The following is a 24,146-nucleotide window of genomic DNA, read 5'->3' as shown; positions in this document are numbered from 1 at the left end:
GCTTCACCGAGGAATCGAAATTCAGCCAATCAGAACACGGCTCCCACTCGGTGTACTTCAAGTTTGCGAAGTGTCTGCTATTTGGTCCGCGCTCGCGTTGACCTTACTAAATGGCTTTTTTCCAAATTCCGCCCACCTCAAACTTACCCCCCCCCCCCCCCCCTGCTCCGGAGTTAGTCACTGGCGAAGTCAGAGGCTAAATCCGTAGTGGGCGTGCCTGAACCTTCGTGGATAGGGGCACGTTAATAGAGTTTCCAGTACAGTAAATTGTTATTTATAGATGAAATGTCACCTGGACATGGGAGTCCACGCAATGCTGTTAGATCTACCGGTATATACCAGTAGAGCTAATTTTAATCAGATTGCATTCAAACATGGATATGTGCAAAACCAACAAGCGAACTCTTTGCGCGGTACACAAGGGAGCTAACTGTATACTGCTACCTAAGATTATTAACAACAGAAACAAAGATGGTGGCCATGCTATATTTAGCTACACAATATAAGGGAAACCCCTCTTGTCGTCCAGTGCAAGACTTTTTAAAATTATCATTCTAGAGTTCATTATGGAAAGATCATGCGTGGGATCGATTAATGTGTAGTTGTTTATTACAAATAAATGTGAAAATTATGAAATATTGTAGTTTCAACTTTGACATAGTCCCTTTAAGAAATGTGCCATGTTTATCAGTGAGTTAAGAATCTTGCTTTCTTTGCTCGTCTGTTTACTGTTTTTTACTTTCCCTACGTAAAAGTGAAACACGTCAGAAATCTTCAAACTGTTGCGTGCAGTCGACGCAACCGAAACAGGTCCTTCATCGAAACGGGGCATAAAAAGTATATAGCGGGTTTCCTCTAGGCAATGTGTCAGAATTATCATATATTTGACATCCAGTATCCGATAATTGATAACTTAATGTGCTATAATGGTGTCGTTAAAGAAACGTTCACTTTAGATAATGGACCTTTAATAATGAGTAAACAATAGACGAGTCGTCATAGCTACGTGAAAAATGTCGACAGCCATTGTGATTGAACAGGCGTGCTGTAGGCTGTGCTAATAGGCCTAATACACACGGATTCAGATATACCTTTTCGTGGTAGTGAAATGGTATATAGTTGTGAGTAAAGAAAAAAGATCCAAAACAAAACAATGCCAGCTATAAATTAATAAACTATTGTATTATACGCTTCCGACAGCTAATAACGTCAGCAATGTTTGTGCTCCGAATGATGACGTCATCATTTGGGAACTAAATGGCGGAAAAGGACTGGAATGTTGACAGCATAATTGAACGATTGCTTGATGGTATTCGATTTAAAGTTTATATTTCTATTTCTATTATATATGCATAACGTGTTGCAGGTTCGGTATCTAGACTATTAAATAGTTACATGAAATTGTATTGATGATTGATTGCTATTTTCACTGGCGTAGCCAAGGGGAGACAGGCCTATATAACCATACCTCATCACACTTTCATTGTGTCCTATTCCACCTATTATATTTGCCTTTCGCCCGATAACACGTGTAAAACAGACTCGAAGACCGTGTGGGTGCCCCCACCCTTCAATTTGTTTGGCCCTAAATTACCCCCCCCCCCCCCCCCCCCATGCAGGCCCTTAGGAACCATATCTATAGTCCTTCACAGCAATCAACGTTGTGTGCTTACAATGGTATGTACTATGCACTGACATGGTGTTTTCAATTTATTTCCAAAACTATTTTACTTTTCTTTCTTTTTTCTTACATCAAATCAAGCTGAAATTATTTCTAGTGACCATTAAGCTAGGGAGGGCTATAGGGGGCACAATCTCATGTGTATGTGTGGGGGGGGGGGGGGGAGAGAGAGTAAGTACAAGTCAGATTTGTTTACTTTATTTATATAGAGTAAGACAAAATAAAACCTGTACAGTTTGGTTATCATGTAGGAACGATATTTTAAATGAGGGACACAAGCCAGATTTTATCTTTATTTAGGAAAAAAAAACCCACATACATTTCCGTCTTCATGTTTAAGGGCTGTGCCATGACCCCCTCCCGGTTCTCATATACCTGGAGGCTGTACCACCTCCCCACCTCACCCCTTTCCCGGTTCTTACTGCCAGGCAGCCTATAATAGAGTTAAACTCAAATAATCGAAAATGTTTTCAATTATTTTCAGTGAGGCTATAACCAATCGTCAATGTGACAGACAGAGAGAGAGAGAGAGAGAGAGAGAGAGAGAGAGAGAGAGAGAGAGAGAGAGAGAGAGAGAGAGAGAGAGAGAGAGAGAGAGAGAGAGAGAGAGACTGTTTATTGTGAATGTTCCAAACTGATATGTACATCAGCGCTACTTAATACAGTTACTTGCATTTATTTTGATCCGGGTGGGGGGGGGGGGGGTAGGGTCAGTGCACCCGGGAACACCTCCACCCCCACCCCCCATAATCCGCCCCTGAATGTCATTAATATTATCGACTAGATGTATCTCGTTATTATCACGGGAACATTTAGCTGGGATGTGGTGTCCTTAAAGAAAATAACAACATATATATTTTAATTCCTATTTCGAACCCTGTTATAAGTAAGTATTGGCACTATTGCTGTATTATTACTATCTGGACCACTGTTATTACAAACTGCACATAAAATATATATACAAAACACTTTTCATTTTATTCAAACTCATAGTTGGAGGCTGGTTCCGGGTATAGGTTTCTTGTTGCAATGACGTGAATTGTATTGCCAATAATCGGGAATTGGAGGGGTGGTGGGTGGGGGGGGTGTAAATAATCTGTCATATATATTTGTTCAATTTACAAAACACTTTTCATTTTATCCTAACTTATAGTTATAGGCTGGTTCAGAGTATAGGTTTCTTGTTGCAATGAATTGAATTGTATTGTCATAGGGAGTTGGAGGAGTATATATATATATATATATATATATATATATATATATATATATATATATATATATATATATATATATATATATATTTAAACACGTTTGAATAATAAATGCAAATTTAAATACTAACGTTTTGTCAAAGTAGGACAATTTAAAAATAAAATGTTTCTAAAATGTCAAATAATTTGAAAATTAATAAACATCTGGTAGATAAAGTTGCCATGTTACCGTAACCCCGTTTGGTGTCAGTAGGCATATTCCTATCAGAGTTGTGCGAGTGCAAGTGCGAATAATGTTTACATGCTCATATACCACTAGAGTTTCGAGCATGTCCGTCCCGGGGCCTGTCTCAGAGTTGTGACGATAGAGTGCGGTGTTCTGATACAAGTCCACGATTTGATTTGTCGATTGATCGAGAAGCAGTATCGCGATAATCATGTATCCTTTGTTCTCTTTTCAGTGCATGGATGTCGGCAGGATAAGTTAGTTAATTTATCAGAAGTTGAAATTAAAGTGCTGTGCCGCAAGTCTCGTGAAATATTTGTAGCTCAGCCCATTCTGTTGGAACTTGAGGCGCCAGTGAACATCTGCGGTATGGTGCTACTTCCGTTATTATCTGATACTGACCGTGTCGTGTTTTCGTAGAATTTGTTTTCATTCCTATATTAGTGTGTGTGTGTGTGGGGGGGGGGGGGGGGGGTTGTAATTGTATTGTTGTTGATATTGTTGTCAACTATCATGTTCTTCTGCTTCTTTTTCATTATCATTATTGACATCATTATCATCATGGTTATAAATACTTATTTTCATTATCATCATCACCATTATCATCGTGATCATTATTATTACCATCATCGTTGGTATTATTTGCATCATTATCATCATCATCATCATCACCATCATCATCATCATCATCATCATCACGGAGTGGGTCGTAGCCCAGTGGTAAAGCGCTCGCTCGACGTGTGGTCGGTCTGGGATCGATCCCCGTCGGTGGGCCCATTGGGCTATTTCTCGTTCCAGCCAGTGCACCACGACTGGTATATCAAAGGCCGCGGTATGTACTATCCTGTCTGTGGGATGGTGCATATAAAAGATCCCATGCTGCTAATCGAAAAGAGTAGCCCATGAAGTGGTGACAGCGGGTTTCCTCTCTCAATATCTGTGTGGTCCTTGACCATATGCACAATGCCATATAACCGTAAATAAAATGTGTTGTTAAATAAAACATTCTTTCTTTTCTTTCTTTCTTTCATCATCATCATCATCATCATCATCATTGGTGTTGCTGTTGTTGTTGTTGCTGTTATTGTTGTATATAATATACGTTCACCAAACCATGGAAATAGTGAACAAAGCTGTGGCGAGATACAACCAAATTAATATTACAATGATTAAAAAAAAAAAAATTAACAACACCTACTACATTCTATTGATGCCTATCGATGCCTACTTCAAAAAGATGAAAACAATTCTATGGTGACTGTCAGACTTAGAAAACAGTGCTTAGAGCTGTGGTTAAACAAACCAATATTGCACTGAACTATCCATACAAAATGCAAAACTTAATACTAATGCATGTAGTTGAATACATTATCACCGATGCTTATAGAACGTATTTAAATATTTTAAGAGTGAAGATATTGCTGGCTGTATTTGTCACGTTCGGGGAATCTTCTCGGCGGACCCTGTCCCAACCTGCGCTATCCTGTCTGTGGGACAATGCATGTAATAAAAGATCCTTGCTACTACTGTAGTAATGGGAAAATATAGCGGGTTTTCGTTGAAAAAAACTACGTGTTAAGAATTATGAAATGTTTGTCATACAATAGCTGATGATTAATTAACCAATGTGCTTTAGTGGTGTTGTTACACAAAACAAACTAACCATCAGAGACATTTAGGAGAATTTTGCAGCATTATGACCGTATGAGGAATAGCAAAAGCAAAGAACATTTGTAAGCAATAAAAGTGTTTTTTTATGTTTTTCCCTGAAAGAGGGTGGGAGTAGAAGCAGCAGCTAGTTACTTTTCTTTATATTTAATTTATTTTCGAGGTTATATCCAATCAAGGTTTTAGCACGCTGTTCTGGGCACACGCCTCGGCCATCTGGACTGTCCATCCAGGACAGTGAGTTAGGTGTTAGTGGTTAGTGAGAGAGAAGTCGGTGTAATGGCCTTACACCTTCTCATCGGGTCGTTAAAACTCGCTCTGGGTTGGAGCCGGTACCCAGTACCTACCAGCCTTATGTCCGATGGCTTAACCACGACACCATCGAGGCCTGTAGCTAGTTACAGGTCAGGTCAGGTCATAGGGCTTTACGTGCACATTCAGAACAAGCTGTTGTAGCGCACGCCTGTCCAGGACAGGAATACAGGTCAGGTTAGGTCAGAGTGTTTAATGTGCACATTCAGAACAAGCTGTTGTAGCGCACGCCTGTCATGGACACAGGTGCCGGCCTCGGCCGGCTCCTCTCCAGAACAGAAAAGGGTGCTAGTTACAGTCCTGTCTTTGCTTTTATATCGCAGGTGATATCCACGGACAGTTCAGAGATCTGCTAAGACTGTTTGATGTTGGAGGCTTCCCTCCTTCAGCCAACTATGTGTTCCTGGGCGATTACGTGGATAGGGGCCACCAGTCGCTGGAAACAATCTGCCTGCTGCTGGCCTATAAAGTGAAATACCCGGAAAACTTCTTTCTGTTGAGGGGAAACCACGAATGTGCCACCATGAACCGTACATATGGCTTCTATGATGAATGTGAGTTCCTTTTGGTGCATATTTGAGATTACGAGGTCACTTTAATACGAAAAACTATATCCGTTGGTTTTCTAGGATTAAAATTATATTATATCCATTGTGTGCAAGGATTAAAATGATATCCATCGTGTGGCAAGGATTAAAATGATATCTGTCGTGTTTCTAGGATTAAAATGATACCTGTCATGTTGCTAGGATTAAAATCATCTGTCGTGTTTTTAGAATTCAAATGATATCCGTCGTGTTGCTAGAATTAAAATGATATCCGTCATGTTTCTAGAAAGAAAATTATGTCCGTTGTGTTTCTAGGATTAAAATGATATCCGTCGTATTGCAAGGATTAACATTATATCCGTCGTGCTTCTATGATTAAAATGATACTCGTCATGTTACAAGGATTATCTAGCTTTTTATTGGTTATATACTGAACTCCACCGAAAACGCAACGTTCAGTTTTAATATTATCATTGATATCGCATGTGTGACTTTGCTATAAAGCACCCAATAACCTTAAATCGTGTATACAATTTCCAGGTTACTATAATTGGAAAGAAAACAGGGAACATATAGTATTTGAGGCCACATTTACTGAATGTCAGCACTGGGACTGACGGCCAATATTATGGTTACCTTCCTAACTGTGCATGACGTATTTGGTTGTAGTCGACATTTCTTCAGTCTTCTTCAGTCACTATTTATGTGCTCCGTCATTTCTTTCCAACAGGATATGTTAGTTACTTCAACATTTAATTTCACAACCGTTTTAAATTTGTGTGTGTCTTTAGAGAAGTACTTTTGAAAATCAGAACAGTAGTACTCGCACCAGAGCTTTAGTTGCAACTTACAAATGATATCGTACGACAAATAAGTACGCAGGCGGTAAAAATTGTTTGCAAGTTGTGGGTGGGGTCGGGTCTACGTTTAAACCGCGTGTTATTTTGTTCAAAGGATGATAACGTAATTTGAGACTGATTTATTTTCAGGTAAAAGGAGATATACTATTAAGTTGTGGAAGACATTTGTTGATTGTTTCAACTGCTTTCCAGTTGTTGCCATCATCGACAGCAAGATTTTCTGTTGCCATGGTGGTAAGTAGTTTTTTACTCAATAGTTTGTCTTTATGAATCTCATGTCAGACGTGTTATATGGTTGTTAGACTGATGCTGTCTTTCGCTTTCGCTTTCAGTATCACCATACGCAATTTACCTCAAATGAAATTAATATATATATTTTTTTAACTATTTAATTTTGACATTCCAAAGTTTAATGTTAAACACATTCTACTATCTAAATGTCATTTCTGATTCGTGTTCACTGGTGAGTTGCTCCATTTTCGTCAGTCATAGCGCAGTATTAGAATAATCAGTTTATTTACTTATATTTCTAACCAATTATTCATGTTCGTGACAGGTATCATATTCGCCACTTGGTGTATTCGTGACAGCTCTAGTTTTCATCAACGGGTGTGCAATAAAAGCTGTATAAAACACTTACAAAAAGGTTCACGATAACTAGCGTTAGCTAAAGAAAAACGCATTTTTCAATTCACATAAACGTTAAAAACGAATGGCAAGGTTTAAGAACCGTTTTCCCATGTGCGCAGTGTTTGGCGCTGTGCGGGCGCGGCTACACTGCGAACTGTGCCACTCTTATGAAAACAGCTCTATTACATGTATCTGACTGCTAATGATAACCATAGAATCGAGTTTTCATTGCGTCCGTCTTCCGCATGTTGCGCCCGCACTGCGCCGAACCAAAGACCGCGTATGTGGGGAAATAACTCTTAGATTTTTCTCTATCTCCGTTTGTCTGTAGGGTTGTCTCCAGAACTGGAGTCCTTGGACCAGATCAGTCGCCTTCCGAGACCAACTGATATTCCAGACACAGGTTAGTTTCTAGGTCTCAGCTCTGACTCGGGTGTTTGGAGGTGGAGGGTAGGAGTGGTGGTTGGGAACCCCTGTAAAGTAGCTTAAAGTGTGTTCAATGAAAGTAATTTTGAAGACTGTGATTATTTTGATACGGCCGATCCAGCTTCAAATAGGCCACCCGAATTTGTGTGGGGGAGTTGATGGGATATGTTGACAGATGCTTAAGTATTATCCAGTTTTAAGCGTATGAAGAAAAGAAAGGAATAGCTTTTTGGTTGTACAGAGAGAGAGCGAGAGAGAGAGAGAGAGAGAGAGAGAGAGAGAGAGAGAGTGAGTGAGACAGACAGAAGCAGAGGGGGGGAGCAGAGAGCGAGAGAGAGTGAGTGAGTGAGACTGAGAGAAAGAAAGTTAAAGTTTAAAGTTGTTTTGTTTATTGATACCACTAGAGCACATTGATTTATTAATCATCGTCTATTGGATGTCAAACATACCATAATTGTGATACGTGGTCATTAAAGGAAACCCGCAATATTTTTTGCCAGTAGCAACAAGGCATCTTTTATATGGATTTCCTTACATACAGGACAGTGCACACCACAGCTTTTAATTTATTTCTAATACAGTCGCGTTCTGGTAAATATGTTTAAAAAATTAACACGTGCGACAAGAATGTATGTTCTCTTCCATAGGTTTGATGTGTGATCTGCTATGGTCTGATCCTGATCAGGGTGTCCAGGGCTGGGGTGAAAGTGACAGAGGTGTATCCTACACATTCGGTGCAGACGTCGTCAAAGCTTTCCTGAGAAAACATGACCTTGACCTAATATGTAGGGCCCACCAGGTCAGTTGAAATGAGTTTAATCTACAGTTTATTAGTTTAATAGAAATGTAACCTGTTAAAACGAGCGTGTTTGTGTGTGTGTATGTGTGTGTGTGTGTGTGTGTGTGTGCATGTGTTTGTTTGTGTTTGTGTGTGTATGTATCTCTGTGTGTGTGTGTGTCTATGTGTGTGTGTGTGTGTCTATGTGTGTGTGTGTGTGTGTGTGTATGTATCTCTGTGAGAGTGTGAGTGAGTGTATGTGTGTGTCTGTGTGTGTGTGTGTGAGAGAGAGAGAGAGAGAGAGAGAGAGAGAGAGAGAGAGAGAGAGAGAGAGAGAGAAAGAGAGAGTGTGTGTGTGTATGTGACTGTGTGTGTATGTGTTTATCTCTGTGTGCGTGTGGTGTGTGTGTATCTGTGTGTGAGTGCGTTGTGTGTGTTCTTTGACATAATGGTATCAAAACGTTACGTAATACAACTGTGATGACGTCATAAAGAGAGTTGTTTGGTCTTGTGTTGCGGACACTAGACAGGGATCCAGCTCTTACAGGATGTCGTATGATGTGCACATTTAGTTTTACTTCTCTTTTCTATCTATCGTCGTTTACATATCATTGACGCTATCCCAATATTAAAATAATTTTTCAAATTCCAATATCTCCTTCCAAACTTCTGTAAATATCCTGATTTCTTGCCTTCTGAATTGTCTATGCTATAGTATAACTCAACTTCTCGGTACCTGTCAAGGTTGTTTATTCTTAACCACCAGTAGTGTTTCTGCCAGAAAGAAACTGTTGGGTATGGCGCTACATTCAACAGGAGGTATGGAAGGTCCCCTCCAGAAGAAAATAGGGATTACGAGATTTGATTTGAAACATATTTTATTGCATTTGTCACGGGGATCCTACAATACCCGTAACTGAATAAAACACGATTGTCCAAATATCTCTCCTAACTGTATATCTATTAGATCTCTCTGTAACGGGCGGTTATACCCTAATGTGGCTTGTCTAGGTATGATCAGAGATACGATCTTATATAAAGTATATATTATTATAGCACGTTTAGTTCACTAGAAAACACAACAAAAACACAATACACTTTGGAATCTGTATTAACCTACGCTGACAAATGTACTGCCGCAGTAGTTAATTAATAACAACAATAATAACAACCCAGAACTGATCACTTAATTAGTTAATCTCTAGGTGTCTAGTTTACACAATATGCTAATCACTTCACCGTGTCACAACACCCACACGTGTGATAATTGAGAAACGCTAACACACACACGTGCGATAATGGAGAAACGCTTCCAGGGGAACTTAATTAATAAAGGAATTACAACACTATTCCTAACTACTCATTCAATAACCTTGTAATACAGAATTAATACTGGTACCTATCACAATAAAGACAATAACCTACAGTTTACCTAGGTCCTCTAGGATGACTGGCTAAGCTTTATATTACCAAATACTCGTATAATGTTAGAACAATAAGTCTACGATTTACTTCGTCAGATGACCGAAGACACTGTCTAAAGAATATTGGTATAATACAGTATTAAAATATTTAAATTCACATCATTCACATCAAGGTTATACAACAGAGCAGAAATAATATATTTACCAACGTCTAAACGGACTAACGTTCCCGGGAAGCCTTCCTTTTTGGTTCTCCTCGATATCTAAAAAAAACTAGCTATTTATTATAAAATCAGAATATCGCCTGGGGGTACAAGGCGGTCCTCCCCCTATCAAGTGATATATCCCCAACTCCCAGAGACGCATTTTTCTCTTTGATCGCCAGACTTACTGACGCCTTGGTCGCCAAAATCACGGTCGTCGAAACCGCACTCGCAGAGGTATTACGTAACTACTGGCCACATGGCCTCCGCACCTGGCGGGGTGTGTATTAGAAAGTACAGCTCGAGGACCGTCGCGCAGAGGTATCACGTAAGAAGTTGCCCACCTGGGCTAAGTGCAATTTGGAACTGCACATGGCCCTCTAACACAATTAATATCGCCACAGCATGTTCCGTCACAGCATTTGTGAAGAAAAACTTACTAGGCCTTCTCTATAATGCATATACTATTCAAAAAAAGAAACTTGACATTAATTGTCAAAGTTTAATAATAAACAAACCTGGTAGACATGATACAAGCAACCAAAGATCAAGACGCCATGTGAAGAGGATTACTGTACGAAACAGTATCTCTGAGAATCCACCTGAAACATGTACACAGGCATATGTGTAACATAGGGGTGGGGAAAATGTCAGTATCGGTTATGACCATCACGAGCCCTGATGACAGCTTGACAACGGCGACGCATGGAAGCAATCAAATGTTGCACAACACGTTGTGGAATGTTCTGCCACTCATGATACCACTCACGCTGCTGATCCAGTGCATCCCATATATGTTCTATTGGGTTTAAATCCAGAGAACGGGCAGGCCAAGGTAATGTCTGAACGTTGTGACGCTCCAGACATGCAACATGTGGTCTAGCATTGTCAGGCTGAAACATTCCACCGTTGATGTTCATGTGCAGAATGACGTGATCTCGTCTCGATATCTGATGCCCGCCAGTGCACCTGCCACATGCACAAGAGCCGTCCTACCACCATGATGGATTCCTGCCCACACCATGACACTGACACCACCAAAACGGTCGACTTGTTGCATGCAGTTTGGGGCATATCGTTACCCTAGACGTCTATAGACACGTATGCGTCCATCAGCACGTGACAGGAGAAAACGAGACTCATCTGAGAACAAAACAGTCCTCCACCTGGCACATGTCCATCTCACCCTCTTCTGGCACCACTGCAGACGCTCCGCTAAGTGATGTGGGGTCTAAACGTTACGTCGCACTGGTCTTCTAGGGAAAATTCCTGCCTCCCTCAGCCGATTACGAACTGTCTGGTCAGAAATTCTGCATAGTTCAGGGATTTGTGTCGCTGTGGTTGTTGCTGTTGTCGTTCGATTTCGAAAATAACACACCCGGATGTATCGATCTTGAGCGATGGTGGTTACTCTGGGACGACCTGACCTTGGCCTGTCATTAATACTTTGAGTGGTGTTGTACCATGCCCATAAAGCAGAGATGGCCTGTCTAGAGACGCCAAAGTGCCTTGCCATAGCTTGTTGAGTTGCCCCTGCTTGCAATCTCACAATGGCATTATTGCGTTGAGCTGACGTCAATCTTGGCATTATTGCGTTCCCTACAGTGTCGTTATGCGGTCTGTTTCTCTGAGAATTGCGCCCATTGACTATGGCTACGTTTATGTGAATCGAACGTGTTTTAGTGTTTTTGCATCACCATTCGCACATTTACTTGATTGTCTTTACGATGTCTTTGCTTCTGTAAACATAATCTGATAGCGTTATTTTTACTAATGTCAAGGGTGGTTTTTTTAAGAGTATGTCACCACAGAAATATATTTATGCAATTTAAATATAACAGAAATAAATATTAAAAGAGAGAAATTAAGAAAGAAAGAAAGAAAGGAAGGAAGGAAAGAAAGAAGGAATGAATTTTTTTTACATGGATGAAAAATTATTGACGTGGATCAAAAAAAAGAATTTGAAAGAAAGACGATGTTATGATGGGAAGATAATGGACTTTAACGTCCAGGAACGATTGCAAAAAGCAATCTCACAAGCTTAATTCAGGACAGTTTTATTTCAATATTTCTGTTTAACAAGTCGTGTGTTTCAGGTTGTGTAGAATGGCTATGAATTCTTCGCGAACAGAGAGTTTTATTTTACTATTTCTGTTTAACAAGTCGTCTGTTTCAGGTTGTGTAGAATGGCTATGAATTCTTCGCCAACAGACACTTTTATTTTACTATTTCTGTTTAACAAGTCGTCTTTTTCAGGTTGTAGAGAATGGCTATGAATTCTTCGCCAACAGACAGTTGGTGACTCTCTTCTCAGCTCCCAACTACTGCGGGGAATTTGATAATGCAGGGGCACTGATGATAGTGGACGAAACGCTCCTCATACATTTCAAGGTAATTACCCTCGTCCGAACTGTCTTCTTGTGGTTGTGTTATCTTTTAACTTGGTTAATAATGTTTTATCTGTTCCATTAAAACACATTTTAACATAAGAAACTATTGGGAGGTAAAACCCAGTTTGGTCTAGGCCTACTTCTAGCATTAGAACACCAAACGCATTGTATTAGCAGACGCTGATATTCTTAAAAAAATGAAACAAAATTCAGTGAATATGTCGTTTTAGTTATTTAGAAAAGCTGTGTGGGTCAGACACTTGATACAATAGCAGCACTCTCAGAACAGTGTCTTCTTGACTTCTATAGTTGTTCACACTAATCGAAAGGACCCCGTTTTATGGAGCGATCTTCGTCTATGATCACCTTAAGTGCATAACTACTTAATCAAAATCTCAGATGGGTGTTTCAGAGAACGAGTGCTGCGAACAATTTGATTGTCACCATCGTCTGCGCCCCGGTTTAAAAAGAAATCTTAGCGCTAAGCTCAATTTAAATGCATAATGTACTTATGCTCTTAACGCTTAGATCACTTCGTGGAACAGGGTCCTGTTCATTAATATGAACAATTATAGAAGTCGAAAAAAGACTGCTTTATAAAACGGGCCAATGGCCTGTCAAATGTCATCTGAATCTGTCGAATGTAATCCTTGCTATATTTGTGTTTTTGTTAGATTCTCAGGCCGGTAATCCAGAAGTTCACGTACGCCTATAGCAGTGTGAATTCAGGACGACCACCTACGCCATTGCTCATCACCTGACAGCAAATTGGAAATATTGATAATTTGAACTACGTTTGTCAGTATTTTATTGTAAGCATTGTCCGAATGTTTACTGCCCGTTTTAGCAGCTGTTTACATTGGATGGTGCAATGTTCCACAAGTTAAGAGTATTTCAGGAGTAGTATCATGCGTCTGTGTAATTAATTATCCTGACAAGAGGTCCATTTCAGGACAAGTTTCTGGAGTTGTAAAATCTTTAGTCTTGGCCAGATTTCTGTGATTCTGAAACGTTTAAGACACGGCTTTAATAAAGTCTGGATACTTTAATGTTATGGCAGCGCCATACAAACTGAGCCTAACAGTTAACTTTTTTTTATTTATTAAAGTGTAGATTTCAAACGTTTTATAAGCATGAACCCAGATCCTTCAACAGGTTTAAGAGGCTAGATCATGTCTAGCTTTTTAAATAAGTTTTAGGTCATATTAACAGGTGAAAATTACTAAAAGCCAAAAATATATAATAATTCTGCATTCAAGCCTTCCTATGAGCGAGGGGCCAGGCTAAATTCCCCTTCATTGATTGGCCATGGTCTCGATTCTGGCTTAACCTTCGTCTGTACTCTGTCTACGTCAAAGAGCTTAGTCTAAGACTCTCAGGACATAAGAGCTGAAGCCACTCTTAAAAACAATTTTAAACATGGGTTCAAAAATGTATCTTTCTGATTTGTATCTGGTTGTGAGACACCATGGTGATAAATACACACAGCCTTAAGTCTTCAATAGGGGTATATCAACAAAACACAAAGGGCTGAGAGCAGACCCAGAGACAAAGGATTCCTTCATCAGGGCAAAAAAAAGAGTATATTTTGTTCTCCTAACAAGGTCCTTGGTTGACCACTGTTCATTCCTTCGCAACTTGATCTCATTTTGAATCGTACAGAATGTGAACTATGGGTAGAAAGACCCTGTGATATTAGTATTTTTATGCTGTTTTTTAATTTATGAAAATCAGTTTTTAATGTTTTACTTAATTTTTTCATCTTGTTTTTAAGAGCTGTATATATTTTAGATATTTTTTAAGATTACAGAATGTTTTAGAGAATGTTTTTGTATTCAAATCTGATGTCCTGTTTTAGGTAGGTCGAATATGCAGATTTATGTAGATAGCATGTATGTTGTTTTGTTTTCTTGGGGTTTTTTTTCTGAAAATCATTTTTTAATGTTTTATTTAGTTTCTGCATTTTGTATATAAAGCTGTATACATTTTAGATATTTTTTTATTTTTTTTGTATTCATATCTGATGTCCTGCTTTGGTCAGGTCTATGATACTGATTTGTGTAAATAGCATATTTTTGGTTCGTTGTTTAACAATAACATGAAAACAAGATGGAGACTTTCCACTTGCCTTTGTATATGAAACAATGTGTGTTACAATGAAGCGTGTCAGACTGAATATTTTATACCAGTGGCTCTTTAAGGATATATGCTGATTTTACAGCAGTAAGTATTTCTATCTAAAACTTAGTTTCTTGCTTGAAATGTTTTGTTTTCCATATCTAGTCACGTAAGTCTCATTTCCCATTGTATACTCACTTACAAATTCGTCCCACCATCCATAAATCAATTTTCAAATCTTGAAGATAAGTATGTTCATGATCCGTCGAAATGTTCTCAATGGTCAGATAATCTAGACGTTTCCCCCGAATGTATTTCTAAAGGGTGCGAAGAAAACCCCAATATCATCATCTAAATTCTATCACACGGTCATATTAAGTTACTGTCTTCTGCAGAATATACTTCTAAAGCACATACAAAAACCCCGGTATTATGATCAAAATTCTGTTACACGGTCATATCAAGACTGACTTCTACAGAATGTAATGCTAAAGGGTACATAAACAAACTCAATGTCATAATCAAAATGCTGTCATACGATCAAGTCATTGTCTTCCCCCAGAATGTAATTTTAAAGGGTACGTACAAAACCCCAGTATTATCATCTACATCCTGCCACGCTGTTATATCAACTCTCTTACCCAGAATGTATTTCTAAAGAGTGCGTTTAAAACCCCAGTATCATAAAAATTCTGTCACACGGTCATATTAAGACACTGTCTTCCCCCAGAATGTATTTCTAAAGGGTGCATTTAAAACCCCAGTAGCATCATCAAAATCCTGTCACACGATCATATTAAGACTCGTCTGTAGACATCAGGACAAATAGGAACACAATGGATATACACAAATAAATATTCTAAGCAAGGAACTGTAAGGTTTTAACCAGGGGCACCACACAATGTTGTGAGTCTTTAAATGTTTTATTACTGTACTATATTAGTACTAGTCTTACTATAGCTGCCTTAAGCTATCGATATATGTTTAATTCAGTGTGTCTGCTCTGTATTATGTTGTTCTAGTAATGCAATATGCTGTAGTCTCACTATTCTAGTATTGCTGTAGAAATACTGGAATAAAATTAGTATTAGAATAGAATACTATTCATTGATACGTTTGATGTCACAAGGATAATAATAGGGTAAAGTAAGACTATAGAAGAATGTCTATGGAATGTGATGGAAGTGTTGGTTGTTTTGTTGTTGTTTTTGTTTTTCTTTGGGGGTGGGGGTTTTCATGGGGGTTGGGTTGCTGTTCTCTCTCTCTCTCTCTCTCTCTCTCTCTCTCTCTCTCTCTCTCTCTCTCTCTCTCTCTCTCTCTCTCTCTCTCTCTCTCTCTCTCTCTCGCTGTGGTGTTTTAAAGATGCAATGTCTAGTTTCTTCGATTTCTTTAACATGTTATTTACAGGGCAAGATTTAGCTCAGTCGGTTGAGTGCTCACTTGAGGTGCTTGCGTTGCAGGATGAAACCACCTCTGTGGATCCATTGAACTGATTGGGGTTTTCTCGTTCCAACCAGTGCACCATAAATAATCAAAGGCCGTGGTATGTGCTTTCCTGTATGTGGGGAAAGTGTATATAAAAGATACTTTGCTGCATTAAGAAAAATGTATTTGGTTTCCTCTGATGACTACGAGTTAGAATTACCAAATTAATCAATGTGCTCTAGTGGTGACGTTAAACAAAACAAACTTTAACTTTGTTATTTACAACAGAGATCACATTCAAACGCACTGAAACTCAAAAACAGATATTGATTGTGACCGTTAGGTTCTGTGATCACGTGTATTTGTAGTGCGAAGAAAGATTGAAAAATATACAGTTCTGAAATTGCTTTCTCCATCTTATTTCCAAATATCATATTTATATACTTACCTTTGTTTGCTGTGCTGTCGTTCCAGTCAGTGCACCACGACTGGTATATCAAAGGCCATGGTATGCGCTATCCTGTTTGTGGGATTAAAGATCCATTGCTACTACTGAAAAAAAAACGTAGCCAGTATCCTCTCTAAGACTAAATGTCAAAATTACGAAATGTTTGACATCCAATAGCCGATAATTAATGGATCAATGTGTGTTTAGTGGTGTCGTTAAAACTTTACAAAAAAATAAAAACTGTAAAGAATATTGTAATATGGAGAAGAGAGACCACAACGTTAATGACGAGTAACCTTAGGGTTTGTAGAGCCATGGATACGAGTACCACTGGCCCCGGTCTCTTAGAGGTTTCACTTTGATTACTGGATCTTAGGTGGTAGGTAAATTTCTTTATTAGAGACATACTGTCACAAATTTAAGGACCTTATTTCTCCAAAAGTGGATAATAAATGAAAACCAAATCTGGCTATTGTATCACCTTAAATGAACTATGATGGAGTGAAATCCATGTCAATCCTCTTCAAAAAAAGTTTTTTTTTAAATTTTGGACCATTGCTATAATTCAATTATTTTTTTATAAAACATCATTAATAGGTGGGGTATGATGGTTACATAGATTGTTGAATAAAGTATATTTAGGGACAAATCAAATACATATTTTTCAGGTAATAATTTGTTGGGCCATTTAATTGGTCAGTGTTCTGTGATCCATCATCCAATCAAACAGCAAAATACTGGCGTCCACCATCAACCCCAAATAGGGTGACCTCAGATGGTTGTCCGACTCTCCGTCCTATAGGCAATATGGGCCAGCATTGGGTTTATCATTTTGTCAGTCGCATATGCTCTGCCAGGGGAACGTTTGATTTCTTTGATAGCAGTTTATGAGGGACTGAAGAATGCAAAACAAAATGTGTGACAGGAACAGAATATATCACAAATTATCCAATAATTTTTTGAAAGTAGCAAGTACTACAACGTTTTTCTTCTTGATATGCTGCTATACAGCTATATTTATTTCAATGAGGACTGTCCTGCGTTAATTTAGTAAACTGGTCTGAGAGTGGCAGTCCTCTTTGTGGCGGTACAAAAGGGATGTATTGTCAAGTAAAGGATGTTGTGTAGAAACACGATCCAGACCGTGGATAACGGTTTTGTCGTCCAGGATAGTTCTGGGGGAGGCTGGTCTGAGAGTGGGTATGCTTCAGTGCGTGTGTCTAAACAACAATTATCACTACTAAATCATATGGTCGGTTTAGGGTTGATCCCCATCGGTGGCCCCATTGGGCTATGTCTCGTTCCAGCCAGTGTTCCACAACTGGTGTAACTGGCCGTGGTCTGCACTATCCTATCTGTGGGATGGTGCATATAAAAGACCCCTTGCTGCTAATCGAAAAGAGTAGCCCATGAAGTGGCGACAGTGGGTTTACTCTTTCCATATATGTGTGGTGCTTAACCATATGTCTGACACCATATAACCGTAAATAAAATGTGTTGAGTGCGTCGTTAATTAAAACATTTCCTTTCCTTTTCTACAATATCAAGTTGACAGTGGAATACCTGACTATGACAACGTCCCTACTCCACCGGGAAACCCAGCACAACTCCAAGAATTGGGCCACTATTTTACTCGGCAGAAGTAGAAGCATACTTATTTACTGACTCGGAGTTGGGTTATTACTTTACTCAGAGAGATAGATTAATTGACAACAAGTGTTTTTTCTATAATGCTAACTCAAGTTTCGACATAAGTGAATTTCTGGGGGGTTGTTATAGTCAGATATTCATTTTTTAAGTTCTTGAATCATCGGTTAAGAGATTGCGAAGTCGTAACCCAGTAATGGGAAACCAAGATGGCAAGGAAACATTAGCAGACCTCGTTCTAGTCAGTGCACCAAGACTGGTATACCAAAGGCCGTGGTATGTGCTATCATGTCTGTGGGATGTCGTACATAAAATATCCCTTGCTACTAATGGAAAAATGTAGCGGGTTGCCTCTCTAAAACTATATGTCAAATTATTAAATGTTTGACATCCAATAGCCGATGGTTAATAAATAAATGTGCTCTAGTGGTGTCGTTAAACAAAATAATCTTTAAGAGCAGACGTGAGAAAAAGCCGAACTGTAAGATAAATATTTTATTTACACTACAGACAAAACAGAAGCATGAGTTGGAAATCACTAAATTTATTATAGCAATATTTCTTAGGTGCGACGACTAATGAGTATTGAAAATATACAGGGTGCATACACTTTATCAACCAAATCTTGTGACTTTTAAAAAAAACACATTTTCTTTACCTTTTTAAGCATAATTTAATAATGTTACAAAAATTTGACGCGAATTTCGTATCTCTTTTTGTGTTATTTTAAATGTCAAAAATAAATAATAATATACCAATTTTTATTTTACATGACCTGGCTCAAAATTTCATAAATTTCTAAGCCTGGAAATTATATTTGCCCACTTGACGACTTTTTACGATTTGTGTGATTTGTATGAACCTGGTATATTCCATAATTTGGCTCTAAAAGCAGCAGCAGTAGATGCCAATAATTGCAGTGTTAAAATATGTACATTTATTAGCATAGGGACATAAACATAAAATTAACAGCGTATCGTGTATACAGGTAGTGATTTAATTATTTCTCCAGATATTATGGATAATAAATCGTTTTCGCAATGCTTACCACCGATACAGTTACAACTCGAGTAATACTGGTTAAAGTAATGCAGTACTACTGGTCTACGTAGCACACATGATTGTTCATATAGACATAACAGTACAATTTGTAAACAGGTATTGTGACTTGCATAGCATCACCAGCTACTCCTCCAAGTATGCCTATTGACAAACAATTTCAACAGTCATTATTACTGCGGTACATGTAAAATTCCAGTTTGAGAAATAAAACACATATACTTAACAAAATGAATTAAGGACAAGAAGATTTTTCTTCGTCAGTTTGTGCAAGTATTATATTATGTGAGCAGTTAAAATATATTTATTCAAATATTTTTGCGGACAATTTCGTCACAAATACCAAATATCACTGGTAAAGTAGTAAGCTGGTGGGGTGTGGGGGTGTATGGGGGATTGTGTAGTAAAGAGCATAGGCAATGCCTACCATATATATTCATATTATATTGATCACTAATATTGACCACTAATATTTATGCATAAATACTTATTTAGGTGTCAATTTTTTAAATGTAATTTTTGACATATCTACGTTGCAAATAATCAATGTTATTAATAAAATACTAACCTGATGAACACTGACATTACAAATATTAGTGTAATAAAGGTGCATTCATTACATAAGGGTCGGGGTCGATGGGCCCATTGGGCTATTTCTCGTTCTAACCAGTGCACCACGACTGACATATCAAAGGCCGTAGTATGTGCTATCCTGTTTGTGGGATGGTGTGTATAAAAGGTCTCTTATTACTAATGGGAATTACCAAATGTTTGACATTCAGTAGCCGATGATTAATAAATCAATGTGCCCTAGTGGTGTCTTTAAACAAAAATATACTTTAAATATTATATAATTGCAAATAATCAGCAGTAGTAATAAAGTAATAACCTGATTAACACTGACATTAATGGTATTAGTGTAATTGCTTTCATTAGTGCTGCAGTGGTCTCGTTAAACAAAGTGAGACAATTCTGATCAGGTATAAATAACACAAAGCAGACCAATTTACATATACTCAATAAAATGTAAAAATCGTGCACGCGGTGTTTTTCCTGATGTGCCATATATAAAGAAAAATACCAAACATTAATCCCCTTAATTCATTTTGCTGAGTATATAACATACCTCAAATATATTTATACATATTTATGTAACACATCACAATTATGCATGTAATACGTAATATCATAATTTGATAAAATAAATATATCTACAGGGCAAGTGACATACTTGTATATATGTATATTAATAATAAATAATACTTTAGCAGGCGTTTTTTGCAGATCTTAAGATCTCTTCTTTTTAACAAATGTTCGTCAATAATTTGAAGCTGCCATCGTGCTTCACCACTGAATCATTGTGAATCACTTGTGATTGGTCGCGAATCACTAGTGATTCATCATTGGTAACTACAGTGTTTGGCTGAGAAGACGACTCGGAAACTGGCTTCCTGTCAGCCTCGAGTTGGCGTGAAATCTGATGACATGACCTCGTGACCTCGGAAAGCTCTTCACAGAACCTCACGCACTTGCGCTGTTTCGTGAGGATCGATTTCCCTTTCTTGGTCCTCAGAATGGATTTCAGTTTTTTAGGAATCGCGTCTGTTTTGGTCTTTGGGCGATTTCCGCCGGCGCCATATTTCTTTTTCGGGGTTATCCTGTTACGCGTTTCCGGATCGACTGTCACGCCCTCTAGCTGCGAAGCTAAATCCTTCACGGTATTTTCAGTAATCGTCTCGGGTGGCTTTCCTTCCGATCTGTCGTCTTCAGTCCCCATTGGAACAGTAGGGCGCTGTGATTATACAATAAAGTGATGATATTTAGGGAAATTTTACAAAAAGGTCAATGTTCTAATTAATGGATGAAGATCATTTTAACCTTGAATAATTCTGACATCTTTGATTGTTAGGTTATAGCATATTAAAGGAGAGGGGAGAGGATACAATTTTCTTAATTAATATATATATTATTATTTTTTATTTATTTTTTTGTAAAAAGTGAGATAATTCCTGAATCTGAAATTGAATGCCAAATCATATAGTTGTGTTGCCTTTATTAAAAAGTATCAATGTGCTCCAGTGGTGTCATTAAACAAAACAAACGTCTTATTAAAAAGTTTAATGCGAGTTGCTTCCCATCTTAGATTTGTCGAGTGGTTTTACGAGTCGTGATATTTTAAACTCTGGCCCATATTTATAAAGGTGTTTTAACGTTAAAACATGTTTTAAAATTATAAAACAATGTTTTAACAAAATCTAATATTTATAAACCGGCTTTAAGTTTAAAACGCTAATACTAAAACACGTTTTAACAACCATATTTATAAAAGCATTTTAATGCTAAAACGTATTATAACACATCCTAAAAAACCCACATGTTTTACTTAAAACAACGAAAGGACATGTCTAATTCAAGCACGTGTCTGGATTCGGTCGCTACTACAGATTTACACATCAATCATGGAGGAGATGCGACAACTATAACATCTTCAACGTCTTCAAGATATCAAATACGACCGTGCAAAGCGTGCACTTAGGGATCGAAATTATCCTTTTGATAGTTTGTCTGAGGAGGGTTTTAGGATGCGGTTTCGCCTTCAGAAGAATACAATTCGCGTTGTAACCGACATGGTAAGGCAAGAAATAGAACAACCGACACGCAGAAATCATGTTGTCCCGTCTCAACTTCAAGTTCTAAGTGCATTGCGATTTCACCATGACCGACGTCCATGGACTTTCTCAGCCGACAGTATGTAATGTCCACAAACGTGTGACAAAAATCCATTGCTAAGCTAAGGCCACGCTATATAACATTCGCTAATAACGAGGACGTTGATGGTGTTAAGACAAGTTTCTTCAGCATTACTGGCTTCTCCATCTGTGTAGGAGCTATTGACTGCAGTCACATCCATATAATTGGACACGGTAAAAACGGACAAATATTTATCAACAGAAAAGGTTGGTTTATCAATGTTCAAGCAGAAGTGACACTAACCATAAATACTAACCATAATACATGATAGTAGAATATTTTACAATAGCTTACTAAAGCAGAGATTTGAAAATGGGAGACATTGATGGGTTCTTGATTGGGATATCAGTGTTTGCCGTACCTCATAACACCTGTGCACAAGCCAAGAGATACTACCGAAAATAGGTACAACTGAGCTCACTGTACAACAGAACATTTAGTAGAATGCATGTTTGGGATTTTGGAAATGCAGATTTTCTTCTCTAACTTACACTCTCCACTCTAAGAACATTCATACATCTCCAGCAGTGATTGTAGCAACAGCGGTATTGCATAACATTGCTGTCGACGAAAGATAACCCTATTTTAATGATGACTTTGGGGATCCCCAGCCTCCACTTCAGCTAGCTGCAGTGAAATGAACGTGGTTGATGTTTCATACCACCACAGGGTGATCTGAATGAGTTGTGGGAGGTCATGGTTGAGGAATGTGAGAAACAAAATAGTAAGCTTGAAATAGCCAAAAAATGTCTAAAACAATACTATTGGTTTTTCATGCTCGGAAATTGCGTTTTAACCAGTAAAAGGATTTTTTTTTTTTTTTTTTTAAACCCACCTCATTATGGTTAGCATGGCCATACTCCGCCTAGATATATCAACCCACCCAATTTATTAAATATCCTTCTTGCATGCCTTGAACGCATGTGTATATGTCATATCAAACGTGTTAAAAGTTTAAAGAGGGCCCTAACACAGTGTTATAATATGAATTTAAAATGTAGTTTAGGTTGGAACATGTTTTAGGTAAAATGTTTGTTGTGTTTTGTTTTTTTGGTTTTTTTTTTTTGGGGGGGGGGGGGGGTAAATCTAAAACACCTTTATAAATATGGGCCCTAGGTGGCGAATTTGTTGGGGGTTGTGGTTTTTGGTGGTAGTGAATTAAACTCACCTTTTTTCTGGTTTAGATGTCACTACACGAATGCTGTCTACTATTATAATTTATGATAAATAAAGATTGCTAATAGAACAGTTCCCTCCTCCCACCCACCCCAAACCCTTTCCTGTCATGGACAGAGGAGCCGGCATAAGTAGACATCTACGCCCATGAAAGAAATGTTTTATTTAACGACGCACTCAACACATTTTATTTACGGATATATGGCGTCAGATATATGGTTAAGAACCACACAGATTTTGAGAGGAAACCCGCTGTCGCCACTACATGGGCTACTCTTTCCGATTAGCAGCAAGGGATATTTTATTTGCGCTTCCCACAGGCAGGATAGCACAAACCATGGCCTTTGTTGAACCAGTTATGGATCACTGGTCGGTGCAAGTGGTTTACACCTACCCATTGAGCCTTGCGGAGCACTCACTCAGGGTTTGGAGTCGGTATCTGGATTAAAAATCCCATGCCTCGACTGGGATCCGAACCCAGTACCTACCAGCCTGTAGACCGATGGCCTAACCACGACGCCACCGAGGCCAGTACGCCCATGAAAGGCGTGAGCTACAACAGCTTGCTCTGAATGTGCACGTTAAGCCCTGTCACCTGACATGACAAGTGGGGGTACGATAGTTTTATATTTATTTATTTATTAAGTAAAATGCAACCACTTTTTGTTATTTTGTTCTTTAACACATTATTTACTATTTAGTATTTATTACCAAAGCAAACAAACAAACAAACATAAATAATAAATAATACAAACAAACAATTAAATAATATTGGTCATACTGTGTCATAATGGCAGGGGAAACACTCATTACAATTTATAATTATAAAGATCAACGTACCTTTTAAAACATGTTGGGGTCTTCAGTGGCGCTAATACACATGTAACGTCACTGCTTTGTCCATAGCATTCACACATGACGTCATAATAATGCTGGTGCCTTGTTTCCTATACCGTAATTTTTTTGTTCTTATTATTGTGTGTGTGCGCGCGCGTGCGTGCGTGCGTGCGCGCGTGTGTGTGTGTGTGTGTGTGTGTGTGTGTGTAAAGTACATACTAGTATATCGGGTGGCCACAATAAACTGTAGTCCTCTTTGTTGATTAATAACTTGAAAAGTAGTTAAACCGGGATACACCTGGTATCGTATGGGGTTTTACCTATGTAT

General features: G+C 38.4%; 2 protein-coding genes across 2 annotated transcripts; one reads left to right on the top strand and one right to left on the bottom strand.

The window, feature by feature from the left end:
- Positions 1-1,001: 1,001 nt before the first annotated feature.
- Positions 1,002-15,654, top strand: LOC121383388 (serine/threonine-protein phosphatase PP1-beta catalytic subunit-like). The gene is made up of 8 exons (XM_041513389.1): positions 1,002-1,309; positions 3,354-3,485; positions 5,422-5,652; positions 6,636-6,740; positions 7,468-7,539; positions 8,210-8,361; positions 12,224-12,358; positions 13,032-15,654. Exons 1-8 carry the CDS (start codon positions 1,258-1,260, stop codon positions 13,116-13,118), a joined length of 966 nt encoding a protein of 321 aa, XP_041369323.1. The 5' UTR covers positions 1,002-1,257; the 3' UTR covers positions 13,119-15,654.
- Positions 15,655-18,523: 2,869 nt separating this feature from the next.
- Positions 18,524-23,913, bottom strand: LOC121383340. The gene is made up of 2 exons (XM_041513305.1): positions 23,822-23,913; positions 18,524-20,846 (listed from the first exon to the last, which is right to left on the bottom strand). The coding sequence occupies exon 2, from the start codon at positions 20,829-20,831 to the stop codon at positions 20,358-20,360; it is 474 nt and encodes a 157-aa protein (XP_041369239.1). The 5' UTR covers positions 20,832-20,846; positions 23,822-23,913; the 3' UTR covers positions 18,524-20,357.
- Positions 23,914-24,146: the final 233 nt, after the last annotated feature.

Source organism: Gigantopelta aegis, chromosome 10 (assembly GCF_016097555.1).
Source record: "Gigantopelta aegis isolate Gae_Host chromosome 10, Gae_host_genome, whole genome shotgun sequence".
In the NCBI taxonomy this organism is placed as follows: domain Eukaryota; kingdom Metazoa; phylum Mollusca; class Gastropoda; order Neomphalida; family Peltospiridae; genus Gigantopelta; species Gigantopelta aegis.
Note: the sequence above shows the minus strand (reverse complement) of the source record. Positions and strands in the feature narration are given on the sequence as shown.